At 47.5% G+C, this 25,864-nt stretch overlaps 5 protein-coding genes across 5 annotated transcripts; 3 read left to right on the top strand and 2 right to left on the bottom strand.

Annotated features, from left to right (window-relative positions):
* The first annotated feature begins 2,531 nt into the window (after window positions 1-2,531).
* LOC120670939 (L-type lectin-domain containing receptor kinase IX.1-like) lies at window positions 2,532-6,146 on the top strand. Its single transcript, XM_039951131.1, has 3 exons — window positions 2,532-4,279; window positions 4,635-5,395; window positions 5,749-6,146. The coding sequence occupies exons 1-3, from the start codon at window positions 2,784-2,786 to the stop codon at window positions 5,790-5,792; spliced, it is 2,301 nt and encodes a 766-aa protein (XP_039807065.1). The 5' UTR covers window positions 2,532-2,783; the 3' UTR covers window positions 5,793-6,146.
* Window positions 6,147-8,045: 1,899 nt separating this feature from the next.
* On the bottom strand, window positions 8,046-12,251 carry LOC120670878 (signal recognition particle 9 kDa protein-like). The gene is made up of 4 exons (XM_039951059.1): window positions 11,821-12,251; window positions 11,654-11,722; window positions 8,428-8,521; window positions 8,046-8,328 (listed from the first exon to the last, which is right to left on the bottom strand). Exons 1-4 carry the CDS (start codon window positions 11,890-11,892, stop codon window positions 8,252-8,254), a joined length of 312 nt encoding a protein of 103 aa, XP_039806993.1. The 5' UTR covers window positions 11,893-12,251; the 3' UTR covers window positions 8,046-8,251.
* Window positions 12,252-19,643: 7,392 nt separating this feature from the next.
* On the bottom strand, window positions 19,644-21,136 carry LOC120670568 (ribonucleoside-diphosphate reductase small chain-like). The gene has a single exon (XM_039950705.1). It carries the CDS (start codon window positions 20,835-20,837, stop codon window positions 19,818-19,820), a length of 1,020 nt encoding a protein of 339 aa, XP_039806639.1. The 5' UTR covers window positions 20,838-21,136; the 3' UTR covers window positions 19,644-19,817.
* Window positions 21,137-23,074: 1,938 nt separating this feature from the next.
* LOC120668847 (GDSL esterase/lipase At5g37690-like) lies at window positions 23,075-24,951 on the top strand. The gene is made up of 6 exons (XM_039948643.1): window positions 23,075-23,420; window positions 23,513-23,640; window positions 23,738-23,864; window positions 23,960-24,072; window positions 24,145-24,394; window positions 24,474-24,951. The coding sequence occupies exons 1-6, from the start codon at window positions 23,141-23,143 to the stop codon at window positions 24,740-24,742; spliced, it is 1,167 nt and encodes a 388-aa protein (XP_039804577.1). The 5' UTR covers window positions 23,075-23,140; the 3' UTR covers window positions 24,743-24,951.
* Window positions 24,952-25,226: 275 nt separating this feature from the next.
* On the top strand, window positions 25,227-25,658 carry LOC120669104 (E3 ubiquitin-protein ligase ATL15-like). Its single transcript, XM_039948918.1, has one exon. It carries the CDS (start codon window positions 25,227-25,229, stop codon window positions 25,656-25,658), a length of 432 nt encoding a protein of 143 aa, XP_039804852.1.
* Window positions 25,659-25,864: the final 206 nt, after the last annotated feature.

Here is a 25,864-nt window from a genome sequence, read left to right as displayed (position 1 = left end):
CTATATGATAGTAGTAGATCTTTATGGGATCTAAAACTTTGATAAGTTTTTTATTTGACGTCGTCTAGCTAGGTCACTTAATAGGAATTAGGTGGTACTAGAAGGTGATCTTAAAAAAGTAGAATCTCATATCAAATCACATATATGACATAGGTGATATGGTAAGGGAGCTATGTATGGAGTGAGGGGTTGCGGGTTTGAATCTTTGTAGCACATGCACGTATATTTTGCGCTAAAAATTCTAAAAAAGTCTCAAAAAAATTTTATCATTTTTTCTAGCCTGGAAAAAAAACACGCATTCAGGAAAACTATATACACATGTGGGCTAATTTACTGCTAACATGTGTAAATTGATTTACAAAAGCGGAAGTTGATATTGCCTGTCTGTGTAGCCTATTTGTTTGCATGTGAAAATGATTTGTGTGGTAGTGTGAGACCATGATCATGGGTAGCAAGCAAGTCGTAAACAGGATGAACGATATTATTGGTCCTTTGCTGGAATTGGACACGGTATTGTGTACTCTTTCTAGGTTGGTAAAGGAAATCATTTCAGATATCAATATATCTCAAAAAAACAACTTCGACCACTACCCTTTTGCTATAAAAAATTATAAAATATAGTCAATATATACTTCTATGAAACTACATTTCATGATGAATCTACTTACATCTTTCATATTTTCAAACTCAACCCAAAAAATTTATTTATAGTCAAAATTAAAATATTCAATTTAATACAAACTCACAATAACTTTCTTTACAAACAAGGAGAGAGTATGTTGTGTGCTCTAATTGTCAGCCCAACACCGCGACCGAGTTTCTCCTACAAACTATAGTACTATACCCCACATAATATTCGATATATTGAGCGTAGGTCGACACAAGCCTTGCATCGCTGTTGGTCGAATGGATACACATTGCATTCCTCACGCTGCTTCCACCCTGCACTGGTAGCATGCGCACAGGTCATCTTGCTTCCAAGTTGCAAGTCGTCCGAACCCTTTTGCGAAATTGCGAGGGTTTTGGATATCCTCTTGGTCTTGGGTTCCCACAGCGGTTTCTGCGTTGCTGCCGCGGAACCATGCACGCGGAGCGAACACGCTCCCGTGCTTTTCCTTCGCGAGCCCCGACGAGCCTGAAAAGCAACGTACCCCCCGGCCTCCCGAGTTAATAAAGCTCTCGCATGACTGAACTGTGCCCCCATCATTTCTCTTGTCTCGTGACTCCACCTATCGATCTACTTATCCCCGGTTCTAAAATACTTGCTAGTAGTTCTCCATGTGCTTTACTACAGGTATCATCTATTTCATTGTGATTTGCTTTTTCATAAATGTATATTATTTGACTCACACTTCTATTTCTTTGCACCAATTGTTTTAATAAAACGAGTTGTCAAAGATATTTAAAAAATCAATAGTAAACTACTATATATTTTATGATGGAGAGAGTCGTACTAGAGTGCACACACTATCACCTCCTCTAACTCGTTCTCGCTCCCTCGATAACAAGTGAGAGGCAGATAAGCAAGTAACTTGTGCCGCGGCCATGAACCACGAAGGCTCCAGGGAAGCCCACCAGCAATGACATTTAATCGCATCCGTCAGTGTTTACGCGGTCGGTCTGCCGGCGAGGAATCAGTTGGTGAATCACACCATCCGTACAAGTTGCATATCTGGTTTATTCGTCGAGGCTTGCGCTGTTAGTATATAGGCCGTGTTTAGTTACACGCGCAAAAATTTTTGCGTTGGAATCTTGTTAATTTGAAGTATTAAATGAAGTCTATTTATAATTTTTTTTGCACAGATGGGTTGTAAATCGCGAGACGAATCTAATGATGCTAATTAATTCATGATCAATTAATAATTAGCGGATGGTTACTGTAGCATCACTGTTGCAAATTATGGATTAAGTAGGCTCATTAGATTCGTCTCGCGATTTACAGCCCATCCATGTAAAAAGTTTTGTAAATAGACTTCATTTAGTACTCCATGCATGTGTCAAAACATTCGATGTGACGTTTTTTTGTGTTTACGGGTTTATGTGGTGTGATCTAAACAGGGTCATAGTTAGGACAGAAATTTCCCATCCCCACACGCACCACGCTTTGTAGTTGGTACCCCCAATAGCAGTATAGCACTCTCTTGGTTTGCAAAGTCTTGTGCTCCTAGTGCAATTTCTGCGCTGCTGCAGCTGCCGCTTGAACAACTAACTGGGCCAAACAGAAACCTCTCTCGTGCAATGGTTCGGGAGAGGGGAGACCCCATGAGCCTCCCGCGTCCGGTGGATGCCTGGAAATTCAGGTCCTGGGCCATATCATATGGCCGTGCAAAAGACTCGTTTCATTGACCACCTTTCCCTTGACATAACACAGAAAGCGACAATAGCGAGCGTGCTAAAACTGTGAAAGACGCGCAGAGCGCTCGATCGATCTTACGTGATTGGTGTGAGGCTGTGAGCACACAGTCACCCACTGTACACCCATTGGTCCAGGACAGCTTGGTGTCGGCCACTAGTCTCGGCCCTGCTCTGCTTCCAAAGCCGGCATCCCTAGGGCCGGCCTATACAGAACGACGCCCTGCTTCGTCTCTGGCTGGTGATCCCGGATTATTATTCTGCGCATCCACCGCGTCGGCTCCGATCCCTCCGTACGTGCGCACTGCACAGTCTTTGATTCTGAGCTCTTGTTGCTAGCATACATACAGTGTATACACTCCACTGGCTAGCGGTGCCGGCCATTATAAAGTACCTCGCTTCGATCGATCCAAGCACACAGACACAGCACAATGGCGCCCCGCCTCCTGTCGACGATGCTCCCCTGCTGCCACTTGTTCGCGTTGCTACTACTACTAGTGTCTCTCCACGCGCCCACCGCCGCCTCGCTTTCTTTCCAATTCGACTTCTCTACCAGCGACTACGCGTCGGATCTCAAGTACAGCAACGACTCCTACTGGGAGAAGCCCGTGGTCGAGCTCACCAAGGGTCACAGGGGCGACAGCATCAGTGACAGCGTCGGCCGGGTGTGGTACGCGCGGCCGGTGCCGCTCTGGGACCGCGCCACGGGCGAGCTGGCAAGCTTCGACACTGCCTTCTCCTTCCGGATCAGGAACGACGACGGCGGCGCCAGCCCGGGCGACGGGATGGCTTTCTTCCTCGCCTACTACCCGTCGGTCATCCCCACCAACAGCGGCGGTGGCGGCCTCGGGCTCTTCAGCACGGGCATCATCAGCAACGGCAGCAGGACGGCGGCGTCTGGCGACGAGCGGCTCGTGGCGGTGGAGTTCGACACCTACTCCAATAACCAGAAGTGGCCGGACAGCGCCCAACAACACGTCGGCATCGACGACAACTCCATCGTCTCCGCCGCGTCCAAGGACACGGACACCCCCGGCAGGAACCTGTCCTCGGGTTACCTGATGAAAGCCCGCGTGAGCTACCGCAGTGACACCACGCTGCTGGCGGCCGACCTCGACGTCGGCGACGCCCACTACCACATCAGCTACAACGTCGACCTCAAACAGGTCCTGCCTGAGAATGTTTCCGTTGGCTTCTCTGCGGCCACGGGCGCCAGCGTCGAGCTGCACCAGCTGCTGTCCTGGTCATTCAACTCCTCTGATCTACTCCAAGAGGCGGCGGCGGCAGCAGCAGCAGGAGGCAAGAAACCCCAACCTCCAGGGTCGACGGAGATCGCATCATCTGCTGCAGCACCTGATCAAGCCCATCAAGTGCCAAACTCGAGGAAGCTCCGTCGTCTCAGCCCGGAAAGGCTTGCGATTGCGGTGCTAGCAGCGCTTCTAGCCATGGCGATCTTCCTGCTGATCGCCTGCAACCTGAGGAAGCAGCAGGTTTCGCGCTGGTGCCACGGAGGCGCGGCGGAGAAACAAGACTCTGGCCCCAGGCGCTACCAGTACTGCCAACTGGTCAAGGCCACCGACAAATTCGATCCCAAGAGGCTTCTCGGAGAAGGGGGCTCCGGCATAGTGTACCTTGGTGATGACGACAATGGCCGCAAGGTCGCGGTGAAGAAGCTGTCGTCTGTTTCCATGGGAACGACGAGTGACGAGGAGTCTCAGAGGAGGATGAGGAGAGAGTTTGAAACAGAGGTGAACATCATAAGCAGGCTACGTCACAAGAATCTTGTGCGGCTGTTTGGGTGGTGCGACGACAGAAGCAACGGGCTCCACCTTGTTTACGAGTACATCTCTGGAGGAAACCTGCACGAACTCCTCCACCGCCCTCGCCCTGGGACTGGGACGACGACCCCGCTTAGTTGGAACGACAGGTATACTCCTATATGATAACTAACCCCAGCTATATAGTAATTTCTTTAGTACTGGAGTGGTACTATTTTTCTGGTACCCTCCATTCATTCAATTTTGATAGATATATTTCAAAAACTTAAACATTATTCATAAATGATAAATATATTTGCTATTGGTACGGGCTATGCAATAAATAGTACTGGTAACGAGGATTTTTCAGTTAAAACATTGGAGGATCAATAAAAAAAATCTGTATTGCATTTAATATATAATAGTGAGGTTATTTTTCTAGATCATTGTGTCAATGTGAAATATAGCTATCAAAAGTGAATGGAGAGAGTAGATCATGCACTTATCTTGAACGTACATGACCAGGTACAAGATCATAATTGGTTTAGGGAAGGCACTACGCTATCTACATGGAGAACATAGCGGCACCAAATATGTTGTGCACGGTGACATCAAGCCAAACAACATAATGCTCGACCGGGAGCTCAACACCAAGCTTGGAGACTTTGGGCTGGCTCGGCTAGTCAGCCAAGGCACCGGACACCAAACCACCGAGGTTCCCATGGGAACAGAGGGTTACGTCGAGCCTGAGTTCAGGGACACGGGCAGGAGGTGCGAAGGCTCGGATGTGTACAGCTTCGGCATTGTTTTACTGGAGATGGTGACGGGTCACACACCACGAGTTGTGCCCTTGCATGACTGGGTGTGCGCGCTGTATGCCCAGAACAGAGTTGTTGATGCTGCAGCCGAGGCGCTGAGGTCGTCGGAGGCCAGCGACGACCGGCAGATGGAGCGCGTTCTGGTCGTCGGCCTCCAGTGCACGCAGGTGCGGGGCAAGCGGCCGGCCATTGCAGAAGCCATGCGCGTCCTGGAGCATGAGGACGCGCAGCTGCCGGTTCTTTCCCCATGCCACTGCCACCGCGCAGCGGCGGCAGCAGGGCTCGGTGGTCTCGGCGAGTCACCGAGACAGAGGCTTTGCACGGCGGCGGTTGCCACCGCCGGCGAACAGGCTTACAGCAGCACTGTGGCCACTGCTGCGGCATCGAGCAATGCTAATCCGTCATCGACTAACAGTGCCTGCAGCTACACCACGTGTTCCGTGGGAGCGCTGGTGACTACATCTCTTGGTAATTCCTGATGTCAAGCGGCTGATCTTGCATGCTTCCGATTCCTGCACTTGAGTGAATTTTAGTTACTCTCTCTCTCTTCATCCTAAATTATAGTTCGTTTTGATTTTTCCAGATACATATATATTTTGCTATGCACTTGAATATACGTCATGTCTAGATACATAGTAAAAACTATATATCTGAAAAAATTGAAACGACTTATTATAATTTGGGACAGAAGGAAGGAGTAGTTGCCTGCAATATTTTATATCCTAGTAACAAATAAACACTGTATGCATGTGGTGTGGTGGCCATGCAACACATTTTTGGTAGTAGTCATTCACAATGTTATGGTCCTCTCCTTGGTGCAGGTGTGGACCAAGGTCCAGTAGGGCGGGACATTCGGGGCACTTGATCTTGGCTACACATCTTGGATGCTGGCGGGAGTTGGATGTCGACTGCAGATGACCATCACTATTGAGTTCATTTAAAAGATTTGATGGATTTAGTTAAAACTAGACTAAATAATGAAGATTTGATCTCAACAACCCTCTAGTAGCATGTCATTATGTCTTGAGCAGTTCATCGTGGGCCTCGTACTACTAGTGTCATCGTGTGTCATGAGTTTCTGCCATTTTTCAGCATCTATGTATTATCTGGATTTTGTAAATTATCACTCCAAGAATTACTGAATGTGCCAATGTATCTAATATCCTTTTTTATAGCAACTGTTGTACGGGTGCACCAAATCCCACTTGAATTTGGTCTCGAGAGAGTAGTTGTGGTATTATAAATCTTATTTCTACTAGAAACTTGATATCCAACTACAAATTGCCTCTTGCAAGTGATGAAGTGGAGAGGACTTGTGGTAGCCTATATGGCCCCAAGGCTGGAGGCGACCATCTGTACCATCGAATCAAGGCATTAAGCCAATATGAAGTTCCATCCAATACTTACAAGAACAACTATAGGAAGGCATAGGTTTTTCACGATGCATTCTTGAATGGGGTAATAAGCATCCAAAGGTCACATTGTGTTTTAAATTAACACTACTACAGATATGGCCTCCCCCCCCCCCCCCCCCCCCCCCCCCCCCCCTCTTCCCTACCGGTTACCTTAAAATCGGTAGCGAAGCCTCAACCTTACGAACCGTTAGGGAAGCTTCCGCCGGCCATCCCTACCGATTGGTATTGCGAACTGGTAGGGAAGCCTAAGGTGTCCCTACCGGCGGAAACTTCTCTACTGGCTGGAACCAACAACCTGAATTTTGAATAGCTGACTATTATTCAAATGGTTTCGGATGAAAAATAATTTAATTTATAAAAAATTATAAATCTCGACCAAATATACAACTTTACAGTTGAATTTTTTTCCTCATTTCACGTGGTTTTGGCACCGAAATATATGATTCAAATCTTGGATTTCAAAATTTTCAAATTACCTCGGATGAAAAAGTGGTCTATACGAAAGTTGTAGGTCTCGACCAGATCTACAACTTTATAGTTGAAAAGATTTTCATTTGAGATCATTATGGCTATGAAATGAGTTATATAAGATATTTGAAAGTGGTGTAAAAATTCATCTCTAGTTACATGTTACGGTGTAGCCTAGTGGTGGGGGTGCTTTCTAATTCATGCTGTAAAAATATTTTTTAAAAAATTTCGAACAGGTAGGGAAGATCCTTTCCCTACCGGTTACCGGGCATCGGGCATTGGCTCGTATCAATTTTGTTTATTTTGCAATTATAGATGCATGCAATTTGGTTTATTTTTAGATGTTAATACATGATAATAGGACGATAGATTGGTGCTGGGATGTAACCATGGTGATTGGATGTATTGTGATGTGATGATTGAGATGCTGGACAGCCACCTGATAGATATGATAGCTTTGTGCTTGAATGTATTGTAATATATTTATTATTTAAATACTGGACAGACACCTGATGACTAGGATAACTTTATGCTTAGATGTGTTGTAATATTTATGATTTAAATACTAGATAAACACCTATGATAACATATTGATTATGTGCTTGCCACTAGATGTGGTGGCTTCGTATTAAATTTATCTTTACCAAGTATATAGTTTAATTATTACTTTTTATTGCTGCTTAATTATATGCGCGCCCAATGTTCTAGATCGATTGAAACCACACAAGCATACCTAGGCAACAAGTGAACCCTAGACACATGGCGCCGACCTAGGCAACAAGTGAACCCTAGACACATGACAACAGTACGACACGATAACCTTCATCCCCATGTGTGAATCTGCAATTCGCAGGCCAGCCATGTTACCGTGATCCTACAGCCCTGCTGTGGTGAACAACAGGGGAACAGACAAACAACAATTAGCCGCATGCTCGAGCACATCTCATCCCGACTACAAATGACGCGCAGCAAAACAACAGTTTTGCTGGCTTTCAGGCGCCAGAGATGCATGTGCACACTGCGCCCTGTTGTCACGCTAACTGCCATATCAGCTCAAGGCCCGCAGCCCGCCCACACTGCATCATCATCGCCATAGTTGCTCGATATAAGTATTCGGTATGCTCTGCAAAATACCTTGGGTCCACGTACGCAGCACACAAGATAAGATTAAGATCATGCAGTTTATCCTGACACATTCCCCCACAATGGGGAAACCAGAAGACAAACGCCGCATGTGCGAAAAAAGTGGTCAAGGATCGAGTGTTTCTTTGATCTGAAGAATTCATGATAGATTCAGCATGATATTTTGGTTCTGTGCTGGAAAATGTCCAAGATCGTTCAAAATTCCTTGAGTGTACCATTGTCGGGACAAGAGTCAAATGACGTCAATCCACCATCCTAGTTGTGAATTTTCCGAAGGAAACGAGGAGCAAGGTAGGCATCACTGTCTCCTGCCACGTCCTTTCTTCGATTGCTGTTGCTCTGCCGGTTCCTTCCCTGAAACTTCGCTGATATCAGCTGCACCATCCAGACAATAGGAACTCGAATTAGCGATCAATAAAATTCAGTGCCTCGTCTTCAGTGATTGTAAACCCTGGAGAAAACAAAGCATAGTACCATCAGGCCCACGAGTCATGAGCGCAAAAACGATGTTGTTGAGCTTCTCCATCTTCTTTGCATCCTGAGCTTGATCTGTCTTGAACTTCAAGCACTGTGGGTAATAAACTTAGGTCAGGAAAACAGGGATGCTTATTTTCAATGAAACTTCATACAACATGCAACGAGCCAGACTTTAACACACTAGCTAGCAATTAATGGCCTTTCAAGCAACTAGTAATAATAAGTTTACACAACTAAAGATCTGTTTTTTTTTAATATTATTTTAAGCTTACAATACACAATGCTTGCTCCTGTAACAAACAAGCAAGATGTAATACTACCATGACAAGTTCGAGGTTCTGGCTTTCATTACAGCACATTATGAACTGAATCGGCACTACATAGGCAAATACAAACCAACACAAAACACAACCTAAATGAAGCAATCATGACAATATTAACTGAAGCAATGCCTTACACATGCTTATCTCAATGCATAACAGTACTGGTCAATTAAAATATTTACTTATGATGCAACATACTGGACCATGCACGAGAGAAGAGATAACTTGAAACGCAAGGTTCTTTTTTAAAAAAACAACAACAAAACCTGTTGTTCCCAAGCAAGTTTGGGTAGGCTCTTAAAAGTTCAAGTAAATTCATTTGTGGGGAAAATGATGTGCAACTAGATAACTAAGTATGACAAGGATCTAACATGTGACGACCATTATGGGTGGTTTAGCTAACACAGTCAAACACATCAAGACAGGAGTGCAGGAGTACATTGCATTTGCTCCTAAAAAGTAAAAATAAATAAATAAAGCGCATAGTAACATGAGTCATAAAAATATTCTGAAAAAAAAGACATCCAAATTCATTTGTTTAAAAAGATGTATGGCAAGACATCTGGGATTAGAGTACCACAGATAGTCACAGAATTTTGGGTTGATGCCTCGTCCCACGACCCGGGAACACTGTCCCGATTCAAGGGTCGGGGTCGAACAGCCGAACAGGGTCAGTGTCCCTTTCAAGGTTGGGACAAGGAGATTAAGGACAATATGAAAGTGGTCTTATTAGTGATTTAACAATTAGAAGAATCTATATGTGTAATATGAACTATGAATGAAATTGCATAGTAAACAATTGAATTTGGAATAATACCAATATTGTTTCATACAGAACATATTTCAATAAACCAATCACTACTAATTGGACTATCAAAAGATGAATGGAATTGTAGGGCATCTGACTGCTAGACCTTGACAATTGACACTATGTAAACATTGACCCAAGATCATATATATATTAAGGGCCTGTTTGGATCACTCTAGATTCTAAAAATCCAGCAAGGAATTCAAACATTCCTGATTTACCATAAATTCTCTAATCCAAATGGTATAGATCATGGAATCCAAGAATCTGAGCAAACCTAACTTCTTGCTGATTCTAAAATCTAGAGGAATCCAAACAGGGTCTAAGAACAGTAATCTGTTACTGTCTAGAAGAGTTATAGAAAGCCTAGACCATAGTCACATAGTATTTTAAAAAAAATTCTATGATCCTATTAAACTTGTATGTAACAGACCACCATAAAACGGTAAAGCATGCACAAGTAAACAAGGTACAGATCTAAATGGATTTTTTTTTTGTAAAAAGAAAACCAATCATGTGAAACAATGGCTATCACGTAAATCCTAGTTAGCATTGTGCTATGGATCAAAACATGAACGTCAAAATTCTTTAGTTAGGCACAACTTAACATTGGTATAGCACAAGGATTCTTGGTCATCCTACACTGCTCAAAAGTTGTTTGTAAATAATTCTTTACTGAAAATATGCAGATTGTAAGGCTTCATCATCAAGAAAAAATAAACAAAAAAAGAAAAATAAGAATAGAAATTGCGAGCTAATGGCACTCCCAAAATGCAGCATTATATTTTTAATGCTGTATAAAATCACCTAATAAATCACGTAATACTAAGAATACAATAGTCATATACATTATAAACAGAAACACATAAACAAAACGGACAGTTATACAAGAGAAAAAAATGCATTAAGGTATATGCTGGAGGTGAAGTACTTGATACTGATATAGGATAGGATAAGTAAAATCAGCACCAACAACATTTGAGGAACTTTCCTATTCCATATTCTGAGCACTTTTGGATATATGTAATATGCAGTTAATATTTTGTCATTATAGCGTGTTAATCTTCTTGTTCAATATAGGTGGAATCTGTCGATAGAAAATCCTCACTCATGGTTTCATATTTGGCTACATGCATCATCAAATCATTGATACTGATATTTGCACACACACACAGTAAAATTCCATTGTATTGCTCATTCATTAAAAAAAAGATTTTAGGCAGTAAAGTTGGCTTTTAGCTGGAACTATTACATTGACATCTTATTCATCAGAAAACATCAACGGAAGAGATTGATGGCCACAACAAACTAACACAGCTCATAGTTTACTAATTTATCTCAGTTAGAGATCACAAGGATAAGCATGTAATATGATCCAGTAAACCTTCAAAGATGACTCTATTATTTGCAAGTAAATAATGATGCAGTAGATGCCACATTCTGAAGGTTCTGCAAGCAATGTGCTTTCTTGAAAGTACTATAATGTTTATATTAGCTCAAGACATTCTAAACTTGGTAACATTTAGTTCAACATCAACTGAAAGGTAGATCTTCTAGCTGAAGAAGGTTTCTAATAAAATGCCTACCCAACTAAAGACTTGATCTGACAGTAAGCCTCCCTTGCAGAACTGTAACAATCAACCATACATTGTACGACATCTATTGTAGAAAGGCAGTGTCCAGGCATGCATTTATGTTAGGAAAACTATGCCTACATAGTTCCACCATTGATGTTTAAGCTTTAGGCCTTTAGCACATACTGAATTTTAGCTTTCTTCCTACCCTCAAACAGATGCTGCCAATGGTCCAATACGTTTTCAGGATGCTGAATTTTAGGTCACATACTGCTAAACATCCAGCTTTATCATCACAAAATCAACACACCAAACGACATTATGAGACACACCATGATTACTCCAATGGATGTCAAATGTGTCTTGATCAGCCCAATTTCGCTGCAATTTGCACATATGCATGGCCACACTAGCATTTAGCATCTATAACACACCATCAAACCAGCCTTCCATGTCCCGATCCAACAGAAGTTACAGCACAGAAGAAAATCATAGTAAATAAAGGCCACGCGCGGTACCTCACGGTCGTCGGTGACCTTGAGCACGAGCTTCCCCTCGCAGTGCCTGTACTTCATCACATAGCGGGTCTGCAGAGCCACGCGCACAAACAAGTTAGGTTAAATCGAACGCACGGAACGAAGCGGGAGGGGATTCAGGGGAGGAGATCGGGGTCGCGGCGTCGTACGGCGCTGGGGTCGGCGCGGAAGAGCTGCACGGAACGCTCCACGAACTCGTCCCACGAATCCACGTACACCATAGCTGCGGCGGCGGGGGGACGGAGGCGGCGCTGGCGCGGTGTGGGGGTAGCGTGGTCGGATCTGGGTTAAATAGGATTTGCGTTGGGTGTTGAACAGAGAACTCCTGGCCTGGGTGCGGATGGGGAGGACGGAGAGGACGGAGACGCAATGGAGTGGAGGCTGCCAGCGGACGGAGACGACGCTGGCGAGGCGGGCGGGAGGACACGGACGCGTGCTTAGATGGGGACGGGGAGTCGGGGAGGACGAGGACGGGGGCCGGCGGCGGGGTTCGGGCCTTCAGGGAGACGGAGTTTTTTCTTCTCTCTTTGACGAGGGTAACCCTTTGACGACGAAGGGGAAATTGGAGTCGGCTGCGTGGGCCTTGGGGCTGTCGAATTGCTGAATTGGGAGTTTGGGACAGAGGTTTGTGCGGCAGCAGCGCGGATCGAGGGCCGGGCCGAGAGTGGAAAACTCTTGACGGGCTTCTGTGCGGATGGGCTTTCTGGAATTATTCCTTGGGTTAATCGGGCTATTGGGTAGGTAATCCCGAACTTGCAGTAGTAATTTCGAGTTTCTGGACTAGCAAACCGAGAGTATATTTCAGGTTGGAAAAAGTCCACATTACAACCATAGGCTCTTCTCCGAGTCCAAAAAACGACCCCAATCTCCAAAACAGGCTACCGCGCAACCCCCAACTAGCGAAACCACGCAGCGAGCCCCCCCCCCCCCCCGCCCGCGGACGCCCGCACCCCGGTTTCTGTCCGCTCACGTCGACGGCAGCCTAACAGCGACGGCTTGAAAGGGCACGGCGTCTCCAATTGACTGTACGCTTCCTACCTTGTTCCTATTTGCTTCTTCCCCACCGCCCCATTGTGCTCTGTTCTGCTCCCCCTTCTCCATCTTTATCTCCTCAAGCTGAAACCCTAGGTTAGCCTACAGAAGGAGATGGCGAGCGTGAGTAGCAGGAGCTCCAGTCGGTCGAGCGCCTCCTCAGCCCGTGGCGTCGGAGAAGACTGGGAGGGCCCGCCCAGTGCCGTACAGGGAGGGGCCACTGTAGTACACGCCGCCGATCTACTGTAAGTGCGGGCAGAAGGCAGCACGATGGATTTCTTGGACCTCGGCGAACCCGGGCAGGAGGTACTACACATGCATGAGACGTTGGGTAAGTATTCTTTGGCATTTTGAGTTCTTGGGTTGGCTCGGTTCAATATGAATGAGACAAGTGACTTCTTTCTGGTATGAATGTACAGGCCGGGGGACCAAATGTATATTCAACAACTGCTTGTTTAGGAAAGGAGAGCAGTAGCAGAAAAGAATGTTCAGCTAGCTGGAGTTGGTGAAAGAGTCAAAAAATTAGAAAAACAAAGAGTGGTGCTACTGTTAGCAATATTAGTGTGTGCTTGTGTTTCTGTAGGTGTGCTATTTAGGTAGGTAGTATGCTGGTCAGAGCAGTGTCATTCCATTCCATTTTGGTTGTAAACTGCTATGGCTGTAAATGAGAACTATGTTCATGTTATGAGCAAGATGAATGATCAACAATCCACTTGTTTCAAATGAGCAGCATGTTTGCAAATGACACGTGATTAATGTTGCACATGGCAAATAAGCATGTTTGCATATTCTAGCCATAAGTTTGGCATAATACATCACCAAGCAGCATAGTTTCTGCATTACAAATAAGCATACCATAGCAGATTCTAGCCATACGTTTGGCATAGTACATCACCAAGCAGCATAGTGTCTTGTTTACAATAACTGAAAGTCCTAATTGAAATAGATATGGATGGCTATCATATGGTGTCTGGTGACTGCAGAAGGTGTGGAAGGCGTCTTGAGGTCTTCGATGCAGGTTTTTTACTTGATGGTTCTTGGGCCTTCACTTGTGCACTTGCAGTCCCAGAAGTGACTTGAATGGAGATTTTTGCTCTAGCAAGTGAAGATGGCACAGTGGCTTCTAAATTTATTGAAGCTGTCCCACCAGGTATTGTTGCCACCCTTCCTTGAGCTGCTGTCCTAACAATCTTCTGAGCAGATGTAGGCTGCAATTAGGAAGGAACCAAGTAAGCATACAATACGGTTTCAACACTTTTAGGAATGGACGGAGTTGTTGGTTTTAACTTACAGTTTCTACAGTCACGGTTTTAGTCTTCTCTGAGTATGCAACTCCTGAACTAAAGTTCTTTTTTCTGTTCTTGTAAGCACTTACATCCCTGGTTGAACTTGATGAAGGAGCCTTCCTCTTCCCAAGAGCTGCTGCACTTTGTTGTGAAACTGGCAATGGAATCTGAATGCATAGTAGTTCATGGACAATATTTAGTAACATGAACTTGGATTTATACTAGCAGAATGAAAAAAAACATTTACTTACCATTGCATTTGCTGCGGTAATAGGGACTGTGTTAGATGGTGCTGCCTTGTTAGAGGTTCTAGTGTTGCTATTGCTCCTCCTTTCACAGGTGCTCCGGTTGTGGCCTACTTGTTTGCATTTCTTACACCTAATAACAGTTCCCCTTTTTGACAACCTTGTGCCTTTTTTCGGCTTCTCATGTGCTTCCCTCTTCCTTTCTTTTCTGGGCCTTCCTGGCATCTTCAGTTGCTTGGGTGCCAATGGTTTTCCCATCTCAGAGGAGCGCCAATTTTGCATGCCTTCCACAGGTTGCAAGAAATGTGCATAAGTTTTTTTAAAGGCATCCACTGTGTAACAGCTTGCAATATATTCATCCAATATGTTGGTTTTGTAGTATATGCAGGAGATTGCATGTGGGCATGGCAGTCCAGAAAGTTGCCAATACCTACATGAACAAGTTTTTTTGTCAAGGTCAACTAACCACCTGTGATCAGTATGCTGCACTTCGTATTGGTCTCTTCCGCAACAAATAGCCTGACAGTAGGCAGATGAATTCACAAAATTCTGTAGCTTCTTCAATATGTTAGGACAAATTGCTTGCTGCCACCTACTAGCTTTAGTTGCCATGTCATGGATCCTAATCATTACTTTGCACCGAATGGCCTCTAACATACTGATTATAGGAAGGTGCCTTGGTTCAACAATCCACTTGTTAAAGGACTCACAGATGTTATTATCAACCAAATCACAGTTTGCTCCTAGCTTCATCCATGCTCTGCACCAATGATGTGGATCTATGTTCGTTATAGCTTGTGCACCCTGGGGTGTCTTCTCAGCCAATTCAGCTCTTGCTATATTGAAAAGACTGAGGCAAGAAGCCTTAGCACATTTCCAAAACATCTTTTGGTATTTCTTCTTCTTGAATTTCTTCCTCCAATTAGCATATATATGCCTAGCACAGTTTCGGTGCTCAGCATTAGGAAGCCATGCCTGAACAGCTTTTAGGATTCCCTTTTGTTGATCTGATATAACTACCCAACCTTTTCCATCTTCAGTTTGCAAGTCTCTACACAACAAGTAAGTGAACCAGTCCCATGTATCATTTGTTTCCATTTCAACCACAGCCCAAGCAATTGGATATATTTGGTTGTTTGCATCTCTGCCAATAGCACACAACATCACACCGATGCATGCCCCTTTGAAGAAACAACCATCAAGACCTATTACTTTCCTACATCCTACCAGGAAGGTATATACAACATCATCTAGGCTTTTCAGCTCTTGGGCCTTGCACTTCACCTTAAACTCCTTGAATTTTTTTTCAATCTCCTTTGCTTCATCATCATCTTCTGAGGAACAAAACCCACCAGGAAGGTACTCACTATCAGAACTGCTATCTGACTCTCCCACCTTGCTACTAATATGTGGCTGTTGGCACTCCTCAATTTTTATAGGAGCAGGTTGGATGGCACTAATCCTATTATCCCCTATATATTGCACTTCATCAGAGCTATCTTCATCAGGGGTTTCCAATTGCACCTTCGTTGATTCCACAAATACCTTTAGCACACGTGGGGGAACTGAGCAGGGGCGGCGGCGGCGGCGCTTCACCTTGCTAGGGAAGGAGCAGAACGGGAACAAGCAAATGAGGGAGGGGCGTCGCCGTGCCGTGCGGCTATGAAGACGCCGCAGAAGCTGACGTAGACACCGTCTCGCCCAGCTGGACGGAAACCGGGGCACGAGCGACGCGGGGGGCTCGCTGCGTGGTTTCGCTAGTTGGGGGTTGCGCGGTGGCCTGTTTTGGAGATTAGGGTTGTTTTGTGGACTCGGAGAAGAGATGAGGGTTGTAATGTGGACTTTTTCCTTTCAGGTTTGGGGTTTCAGATAATGCAGTTCGGGCTCGGATTTTTTCCAGTTCAGGTGTCAAAATACGATCGGCGGTGTATACGCGACTGTATATACTCATATTTGGCAAGTTTTTGGGATTTGTCGCGAAATCATCTTTTCTCCAACTTGGCGGGGAAGTTCATGCTTAGCATGTGCATATCAGTCAGGCTTGCCATGAGGCATCATGCTAGGTTAATGGGCGAAAGGAATCGGAAGAACAAATTATGTGTTTGCAAGCGATTCCCATCATCCCATGCATCAAATGTGTGAAGTGTTCTGGATACTTCGAAGCATTACCTAGCGGAAAGCACAAACTTTGCACATAAGAAACAGAATAACCACAGAAGTTGATTTTTGGTCCTAGCATGTGGCCGCTTAGCTGCCATACGAACATGTGGCCAATCTCTTACTCTAGCACGCAAGAAAAAGGCGATTAGTAACCATCAACCAAATCCGTGTATCACACACGAAATGACGCTTTGACGTGGATATTGCTCGGACCCGGAAACCAACAAGATACGGCCAAAACTGCAAACCAACTCCCCGTTCAGGTGCAATTCTCAAATGATTTCTTTCGTTTTTTACCGTGAAGTCATACGGAACGAGATCGGCGAGTAAAAAAGGCTCCGGCGCCAGGCCGGCGAAATCTGGCGCGCCGCAACCCACCAACGGAATCGGGCCCGCGCTGCTCCTAAGACTGTCTCAGGATACCCTCTAAAATCCACCCCCTAAAAAGAATATTCTCCTTCCTCTAAACAGATTCCGCACTCTATATCAAAATTCTCTTCAACAATAAACTCCATACCACACCCCCTATACCCCACCATCCAATATTTTATATTTCTCTCTCCAACTAACTCCAACTACATCTTCCCCCTCAAAACTAAAATAAATTGTTATTAATCAAAATCTGAACGGGAGTACCAATGAGTCTAGAGTGTAAATATATTTTTTGAAAAATAATTAATTAAGATAAGAATCAAATTTACAATTGCATACTTTATGAATTACATGTAGAAGGCATTGTCTCTTACTAGCTTTGCATCATCGTTATATGCCGTCATGCTGCTTTCACTATGAACATACCTGCAGCCTTTGCTTTTTTTTACATGCACATGGAATATTCACTTTGCTTTTGCTTTTGCTTTAGCTTTTGCTTTTGCTTTTTTGCATGGCACTACACGGCCTCTATTTAAACATGATCTTGCATGTTAGAACACACAAACACACAAATGGATGGGAGGAACCTCTTGTGGAAATACATTTTGGAGGATGACGACTCAGAGGAAGAGATGCAAGAGATGGAGGAGGGCTTTCAAGAGATGACATTCATGCTCGCGTCCATAGATGCAGAAGGGTCAAGCCGTCAAAGAGGTCCTAGGCTTCCTCGTGAAGTCGTCCCTCGTGATCATAACGATGGGCACAACAGGATATGGGCTGACTACTTCGCGCTGAGACCAGTGTATGGTCCTCGGAAGTTTCGTCATCGGTAAGCGCCTACAAAATATTAAATGGTACCTTTATGAAGTTGTTAGTCTTATATTTTTCTTCATATGTTGGATCATTTAATTTGTAGGTTTCGTATGGCGAGGCATGTATTCTTGAGGCTCGTAAATGCATGCGAAAGAATGAACCCGTACTTCATCCAAACCTCGGACTACACGGGCCTACTAGGACTGACTTCATTGCAAAAGTGTGTTGCCGCGATTCGTATCCTTGCTTACGGTCTCCCAGCTGATGCCGTGGACGAGTACGTACGCATCGAGGAGTCAACGGCTATAGAGTCTTTGCGTAATTTCTGTCGAGCGATAATCGACGCATTTGGAGCATAATACCTTCGTGCTCCTAATGAGTCTGATGTAGCTCAGCTCCTTGCTGATGGGGAGAGGCAGGGATTCCCTGGAAAGCTCGGTAGCATTGATTGTATGCACTGGGAGTGGCGTAACTGTCCCACGGCATGGAAGGGCATGTTCACTGGACGGGAAATCACCTACCATGATTTTGGAGGCTGTGGCCTCCAATAACCTGTGGATTTGGCATGCATTCTTTGGCATGCCTGGAAGTTGCAACGATATAAATGTGTTGCACCGATCGTCCATCTTCTCACAGTACATGGAGGGAAACACAATCCCTGTTAATTTCAGGGTTAACGGCCATGATTATGATATGGGATATTACCTGGCTGATGGTATATATCCTCAATGGCCTGCCTTTGTGAAGAGTGTACGTCAACCCATGGAAGAGAAGAAACGACACTTCTGTAAAGTGCAAGATGGGGCCAGGAAGGAGATTGAGCGAGCATTCGGTGTACTCCAAGCTAGATGGGCAGTCATTCGTGGTCCAGCGTATGGGTGGGATAGAGAGGCAATACGTGAAATAATGACGGAATGCATAATTATGCATAACATGATTATAGAAGATGAAGGTGAACGCGCAAGGGACACGAACTTTGAGAACATAGGAGTGCAAGCTGATCGTTCTACAGGCATCCTTGCTGATCGCCACGCTTTTGTGCATGCACATCACAAGCTCCACGATAGTAGAACCCATCAGCTTCAAGCCGATCTTATCGAGCACAACTGGCAGCTGCGTGGCGCATCATCTATGGTGATAAATTAGAACTTTGCATGGTATTTTCCTATCTGCTTCCATGTACCTGTATCGTAGTCGTTATGTATGCCTGTATCAGTACTCATTATGTATCAGTACTCATTATATAATTATATCCCTCTCGTTATGTGTCCATGTGTCTGTGCTCATCATATACTCCAAACTACAGATACAACAATAAAACAAATAGTTCTCCAAACTACAGATACAACAATCAAACAAATAGTTCTCCAAATTACAGATACAACAATCAAACAAATAGTTCTCCAAACTACAGATACAACAATCAAACAAATAGTTCTCCAAACTATAGATACAACAATCAAACAAATAGTTCTACGTTACAACAAGGAAATAAATGGCGCAGGGCACATAACACATTTTTAAAGTTAAGAAGATGGCCCCGAGTACTTGGCAAGGATCTTGTCTTGTTGAGCCTTATAGAACACCCTAAGAGATGGTTTGCATGTCGGCCGCCACCTCCACCTCCCCTTTCCCCGTCGGCCGCCACCTTCCCTGCCCTGCTCTTCGCCCACTCGACCAGAACTTCAGCACAAGCGCAGGCAACAGCCGCCGGGGGTGGAGAGAGACGGAGTGAGACACGAGAGACGATGGAGGACCTGGGAATGTGGAGGGCAACCGGAGGACCCCGAAATATCCAGGCTCGGGTACCGCTGGAGCAGGTACCAGGTCATCCCAGCCTCTATATTTGGGGTCCGGGTCGGTTGGAGTGCCTCGTTGTGGACAGTCTAAAACCCTAATCCGTGCCGGCTGATGCTTGCCAGTCTGCGCGTTCCCCGCCCGTCTCTTGACGCATTTCCTCGAACACCCTGTCCGCGCCCACGGCGAGGCGCACGTTCGCCTGGGCGTTTCGTCGAACGCCACGGCCGGGGATCGCGTTCGCACGGACAATGCGGCTAACTCAAGAAGAGCAAAGCTGGGGTATTGATGAATCGATTATACATTACATCACCAACACAACACGAACCAGTAATACAGCAACCCAAACACCACCGCGCCAGCGCGGAGTACATGTATTACAGAACAGATAGAACTAGCAAGCGATGAAAGCAAATAAGATTATCGGGGCAGCCACACAGCTCAGAAGTCCTCGTCGATGCTGAAGACGTGGTTGGCCGCGGCGCCGCCGTTGAGGCTGTTCATGACGGAGGCCTTCTGGTAGTCGCCGACGCGCTTCTCGAAGAAGTTGGTCTTGCCCTGCAGCGAGATGAGCTCCATCCAGTCGAAGGGGTTGGCGGCGTTGTACATCTTCCTGCACCCGAGCGCCATGAGCAGGCGGTCGGCGACGAACTCGATGTACTGGCCCATGAGGGCGCCGTTCATGCCGACGAGCGCGACGGGGAGCGCGTCGCAGACGAACTCGCGCTCGATGTCGACGGCGTCGGCGACGATCTCGCGGACGCGGGCCTCGTCAAGCTTGCTGCGGAGGAGGTCGTAGAGGAGGCAGGCGAAGTCGCAGTGCAGGCCCTCGTCGCGGGAGATGAGCTCGTTGGAGAAGGTGAGGCCCGGCATGAGGCCGCGCTTCTTGAGCCAGAAGATGGCGCAGAAGGAGCCCGAGAAGAAGATGCCCTCGACGCAGGCGAAGGCGACGAGGCGCTCGGCGAAGCGCTCGCCGCCGTCGATCCAGCGCATGGCCCAGTCGGCCTTGCGGCGGACGGCGGGCACGGTGTCGATGGCGCGGAAGAGGCGGTCCTTCTCGGCGCCGTCGCGGATGTAGGTCTCGAGCAGCAGCGAGTACATCTCCGAGTGGATGTTCTCGATGGCGATCTGGAAGCCGTAGAAGGCCCGCGCCTCGGCGACCTGCACGTCGGACATGAAGCGCGACGCGAGGTTCTCGAGCACGATGCCGTCGGAGGCGGCGAAGAAGGCGAGCACGTGGGAGATGAAGTGGCGCTCGTCGGGGGACAGCGCCTCGTCCCAGTGCCGCGCGTCGGCGGAGAGGTCCACCTCCTCGGCCGTCCAGAAGGACGCCACCGCCTTCTTGTAGAACTCCCAGATCTGCGGGAACCGGATCGGGAACATGGAGAAGCGGTCCGAGGACTCCGCCAGCAGCGGCTCCTCGGCGTCGCACGCGGGCACCAGCGTCGGCGCGGCAGGCATCGTCGGTCCAAGGATTTGGTTGGAGGAATGGGGAATTGGGGGGGATTCCGGGATGGGTTACGGAGTGGAGCGGCGAGGCGCGAAATTTATAGGGGAGGTGGGGAATTGGAGATTGGGGGGAAGGTTTTGAATTGGAACGGGGATGGCGCTGGCTTGCGAGGGAAGGAGGCGGGAGAGGAGCGGATAAGGCTAGGGGACGGAGGAGGGAGGCGCGCCGTGCGACGGAAGATTGGGGAAAATTTTGATTTTGCCGGGGGATTTGAAAATTTCAGGGAAAATTTTGCGGGCGGCCAACGGCGCGGGGAGGAGGGAGGGAGGTGAGGAGGTCAGCGGCTCAGCGTGTTGGCCGTGGTGCGTGGTTGGCGTGTCGGAGATGCCTCGGCGAAATGGGGGACCTGTGAGAGTGCGATTGGGTTTGCGTGGGCCGTTTTCTTTGGGCCATTCTTTTATACCATGGGCTAACGGTTTTGATTAATACCCTTTGCCTTTATCACAACAAACTAGAGTAACAGCTGTAGGCCACAAAGGCCCATGTATGGACAGGCCACTCCACAAAGGCCCCCGTTTCTTTCTCTTACAAAAGCCATTGTATTCATGGGCCACGGATGACTTTGTGGGCTTAATGGTCTTTGCAGGCCGAATGACTGCTTTTTTTTTGTTTTTGAAAGGAAGGCCGAATGACTGCTACGTAAATGTTTTTGTGCCAATTTCCAAATTATTTTTCTTCTCCTTTTGTTTTGCTAATATTCTTCTATTTCTTTGTATATTTTTTATATTTATTTATTATTTATTTCTTTAAAATTTTATAATTTTCTTTTCTTTCCTTTGTTACTTTTCTTTTTGGTAATTCTAACTCTTTTTTCTTAGTTCTTTCCTTTCTTTTCTATTTTTATTCTTATTTTCCTTTTCTTTTTCCTTTTTATTTTTTCGGAAATACTAACTGTTCTTTTCTTTTGCTTTCTCTTTGGGAGTAGTGGATAAGTTTGTGGGTGTTTTGTGAATAAACGTAGTTATATATTGCATGGTGCCCCATCGCTGGCTTGATGTTCTATTACTCCCTGTTTAGTTCTCAAAAAAAATTGCACAATATCCATCACATCGAATCTTCGGATATATGCATGGAGCATTAAATGCAGTTGAAAAAAAACTAATTACACAGTCTAACTGATTAGCACAAGCTAAATCTTTTAAATCTAATTAATTCATAATTGGACATTATTTGTCAAGTAACAACGAAATGTGCTACAGTATCAAAACTCAAATTTTTCACCAACTAAACAAACCCTAAACTGTTGTTGCATGGTGCCCCATCAAATGGTAGAAAAGCCTTTATTTCTAAAGCAAAACACGAACGAGTTCTATAGTTGCCAGAAAAGCTTTTCTTAAACTTAGCAAATACAAAAGACTGGTGAGTTTTACCATTAACTTTATAAAACTACACCGACATTTTCACGCCAATAGAATTCGATTATTCTTTCGTCCTTGTCACTGCATGAACTTTGGAAGGTCAGCATGAGACAAAGCTTACGAGCAAGCACGGGATGCGATGCTCCTTCTTGAACGAAACGAAACAGTTTCTTGAGCTTCTACGCTCCACTACTGCACTGCAGTAACCATATTCTTAACCGATTTCTCTTCGGCTCCCAAGGCAAGCTATAACTTAAGCGGGCAATTCCACAACTACCTCAGCTACCTCCCCTGCTACGCACACAAGCCAATTCCTCGTGTGCCCCTTCTGCTTAAAAAAACTTACCTGCGGGAGTAAGACCGCCCCCACAGCATTGTTTGAGAGGTAGAATGACTTTCTCATAGCAGGCCAAGAAAACCCCCGAACCCCTGCCCCACCCGTACACAGGGGACCGTCGCCTTGTGAGTTAGGCCGGGCTCCATAGTGCTTTGGACATGAGGTAGGCAAGGAGGTTTTTTTAACCGGGGGCGGAAATTCGCCCCTTCCGGGGATCGAACCCACGACCTCCGGAGTGCCGCCGGACTGCCGGAACCAATTGACCCGACATCTTTGGCTGCCCCTTCTGCTTAAACGTGCAAGCCTTTTCTCACACGGCTATTTGCTTCGATTCAGTCAGTCAGTCACTACACCCAAACGTGAACACAATAAAGATTTCCCCCTCGTTACAGAAAGGCCCAAACTTGCAGAGAACGCCCACGACTTGTGGTGTCCATTCCTCTCTTCGTCGTGCTATAAAAACAGGGCAACGGGTGCAGCCTAGGCCATCACCATCCAGGCAATCACCGAAGACAGCACAAGACAATCACCACGAACTAGCTCAGTGCAGTTCACTGCAATGGCTGCTTTCGCCGCCATGGTTGCCATCGCCGTGCTCGCCCTTGCAACGGTCGCCGACGCAGCTTCGACACCGGCGGCTGTGGCGGCGACGGCGACGACGACGACCAAGAGTCCACCGGTGATCTACATTTTCGGGGACTCCATGTCCGACGTCGGGAACAACAACTACCTCCTGCTCTCCCTCGCCAAGTGCAACTACCCCTGGTACGGCATCGACTACAAGACCGGCTACCCCACCGGGAGGTTCACCAATGGCCGCACCATCGGAGACATCATGGGTGAGCGAGCGAACTCTCTTTCTTGCATTGGGAGTTTCAGTAGCTTCGTCGTCTGCACGAATGGTGATGTGTGCTGCAAATTACCCGTTCAGCTGCCAAATTCGGCGCCCCGCCCCCGGTGCCCTTCCTCTCCCTGTACATGACCGACGACGAGGTCCTCGGCGGCGTCAACTTCGCGTCCGGCGGCGCCGGGCTCCTCAACGAGACCGGCATTTACTTTGTAATCTACAGATACGATGTCATTTTGCTTGTTCTATCGCTGAAGATTCTAACCTTGCTAAAACTGTAAGCATAACCACTCCCCTGCAAACATTCAGGTCCAGTACCTGTCGTTCGACAACCAGATATCGTACTTCGAGCAGATCAAGAACGCGATGATCGCCAAGATCGGCAAGAAGGCCGCCGAGGAGACCGTCAATGGCGCAATCTTCCAGATCGGGCTCGGTAAGAAAATAAACGCATCCGATTCCCTCACCTCAGTCGATGCGCGCACGCAATGGCATCAGCTTGACACGACGCGAGGTCTCCGCTGTGTGCAGGGAGCAACGACTACGTCAACAACTTCCTGCGGCCGTTCATGGCGGACGGCATCGTGTACACCCACGACGAGTTCATCGGCCTCCTCATGGAGACCATGGACCGGCAGCTCACGGTATGAAACGAAACAGCCGCGCGATGCTGCCATCCTAATTAGGACGCTGCTGAATCAAACGGTTCCGCGCAGAGGCTGTACGATCTGGGCGCGCGCCACATCTGGTTCAGCGGGCTGGCGCCGCTGGGCTGCATCCCGTCGCAGCGCGTGGAGTCGGACGACGGCGAGTGCCTGGACGACGTGAACGCGTACGCCCTCCAGTTCAACGCCGCGGCCAAGAAGCTGCTGGAGGGGCTGAACGCCAAGCTGCCCGGCGCCCGCATGTCGCTCTCCGACTGCTACTCCATCGTCATGGAGCTCATCGACCACCCCCAGAAATACGGTAAACCTCGCCGCGCCGCGCTTGAGCGAAACAGGATCATATCATCAGTAACCGCATCGTGCGCGCATCCTGGGTGCAGGATTCAAGACGTCGCACACGTCGTGCTGCGACGTGGACACGACGGTGGGGGGCCTGTGCCTGCCGACCGCGCAGCTCTGCGCCGACCGCAAGGACTTCGTGTTCTGGGACGCGTACCACACCTCCGATGCCGCCAACCAGATCATCGCCGACCGCCTCTTCGCCGACATGGTGGGCACCGGCGCCGTGGTGCCCGGCGACGGCACGTCCCCGCCCCGCGTTGTCGGCGCGCCGGCGCCCACCCGCGTCGCGCCGCCGCGCAAGCCCTGATCGCGCCCTTTTTGTGTCATGTGTGGCAACTCCGACTCGTGTCCCGTCAGCCGGCGCTGTTCCAAAAGAAAAAGGTGCGTGAAGCACCTGTGTCTGATGAGCTATTATTATCCTACGTAGTAGAAGAGAGCAAGTTGAAATTGTAGTATCGCCATTGTAAAACAATTTTTTTCTTTGGCAAAAGCATGAAACGATGTCCCAAATCTCCAAGAATCCTAATTTTCTACGAGAAGATGGTGGCTCGATGTTCCAACCAATTTCACTCAAACTCGCCAAAATCCCTGCAAAACTTATCTCAAACATGAACATCATCAGGTCTCGTATTCGTACATAATGCATGCGTACCACATCTAAACAAACCCTTGATGCTCCTCTCGCAAGAAACAAACCAACCCACAGCGTCTGGCAGACACGGCCGGTGCTTGCCCTGGGCGCGGCGGCCGGTGGCCGCGGCACGCACCGGTCCAGTCGAGTGTGGCCGGCGATGAACGAGACCGCGGAGCTCTGGGTCGTCGCGATCGGAGCTACGCTCTTCTTCGCGGTGTTACTGGCCACCTGGCGCTCCTGGTGCGAGTGCGAGGAGCCGGAGCCGCCGGCGCCCCTGACCCCCGAGCAGAGCCAGAGGGCCGCCCTGGCGGCGCTGGCGGCCCTGGAGCCTCCTCCGGTGGCCGCGGTGGTGCTGCCGCGCTTCCCGTACGTGCGGGGCAGGGCGTCGGAGTCGGAGACCCTGGTGTGCGCGATCTGCCTGGAGGCGCTCCGGGACGGCGAGGCGTGCAGCGAGGTGCCCCGGTGCCGGCACGTGTTCCACGGCGACTGCGTCGGCGCGTGGGCGAGGAGCAAAGGTAGCTGCCCGCTGTGCAGGGCGAAGATCCCGCCGGGATCCGGCGGCGCCGCCGCCGCCGATGACATGGTGTAGCAAATCCTACGCCGTCGCCTGTTATAGGGCTTTATTCTTGTTTTGGTGTGCCGCGCTTGATGCACGTGGAAAATACCATCAACATGTGTTGTTGACATCACTCCGATTTGGCCGTGTTCTTCACATACTTTGGCGTAGCTCATTTCATCATTTGACATTGATCGCTAACATAAAGGAGGTACATGTTTGGATTTTTTTGTGGGTGT

Source organism: Panicum virgatum, chromosome 4N (genome assembly GCF_016808335.1).
Source record: "Panicum virgatum strain AP13 chromosome 4N, P.virgatum_v5, whole genome shotgun sequence".
In the NCBI taxonomy this organism is placed as follows: domain Eukaryota; kingdom Viridiplantae; phylum Streptophyta; class Magnoliopsida; order Poales; family Poaceae; genus Panicum; species Panicum virgatum.
This window is presented reverse-complemented; position numbering and strand designations above follow the sequence as displayed.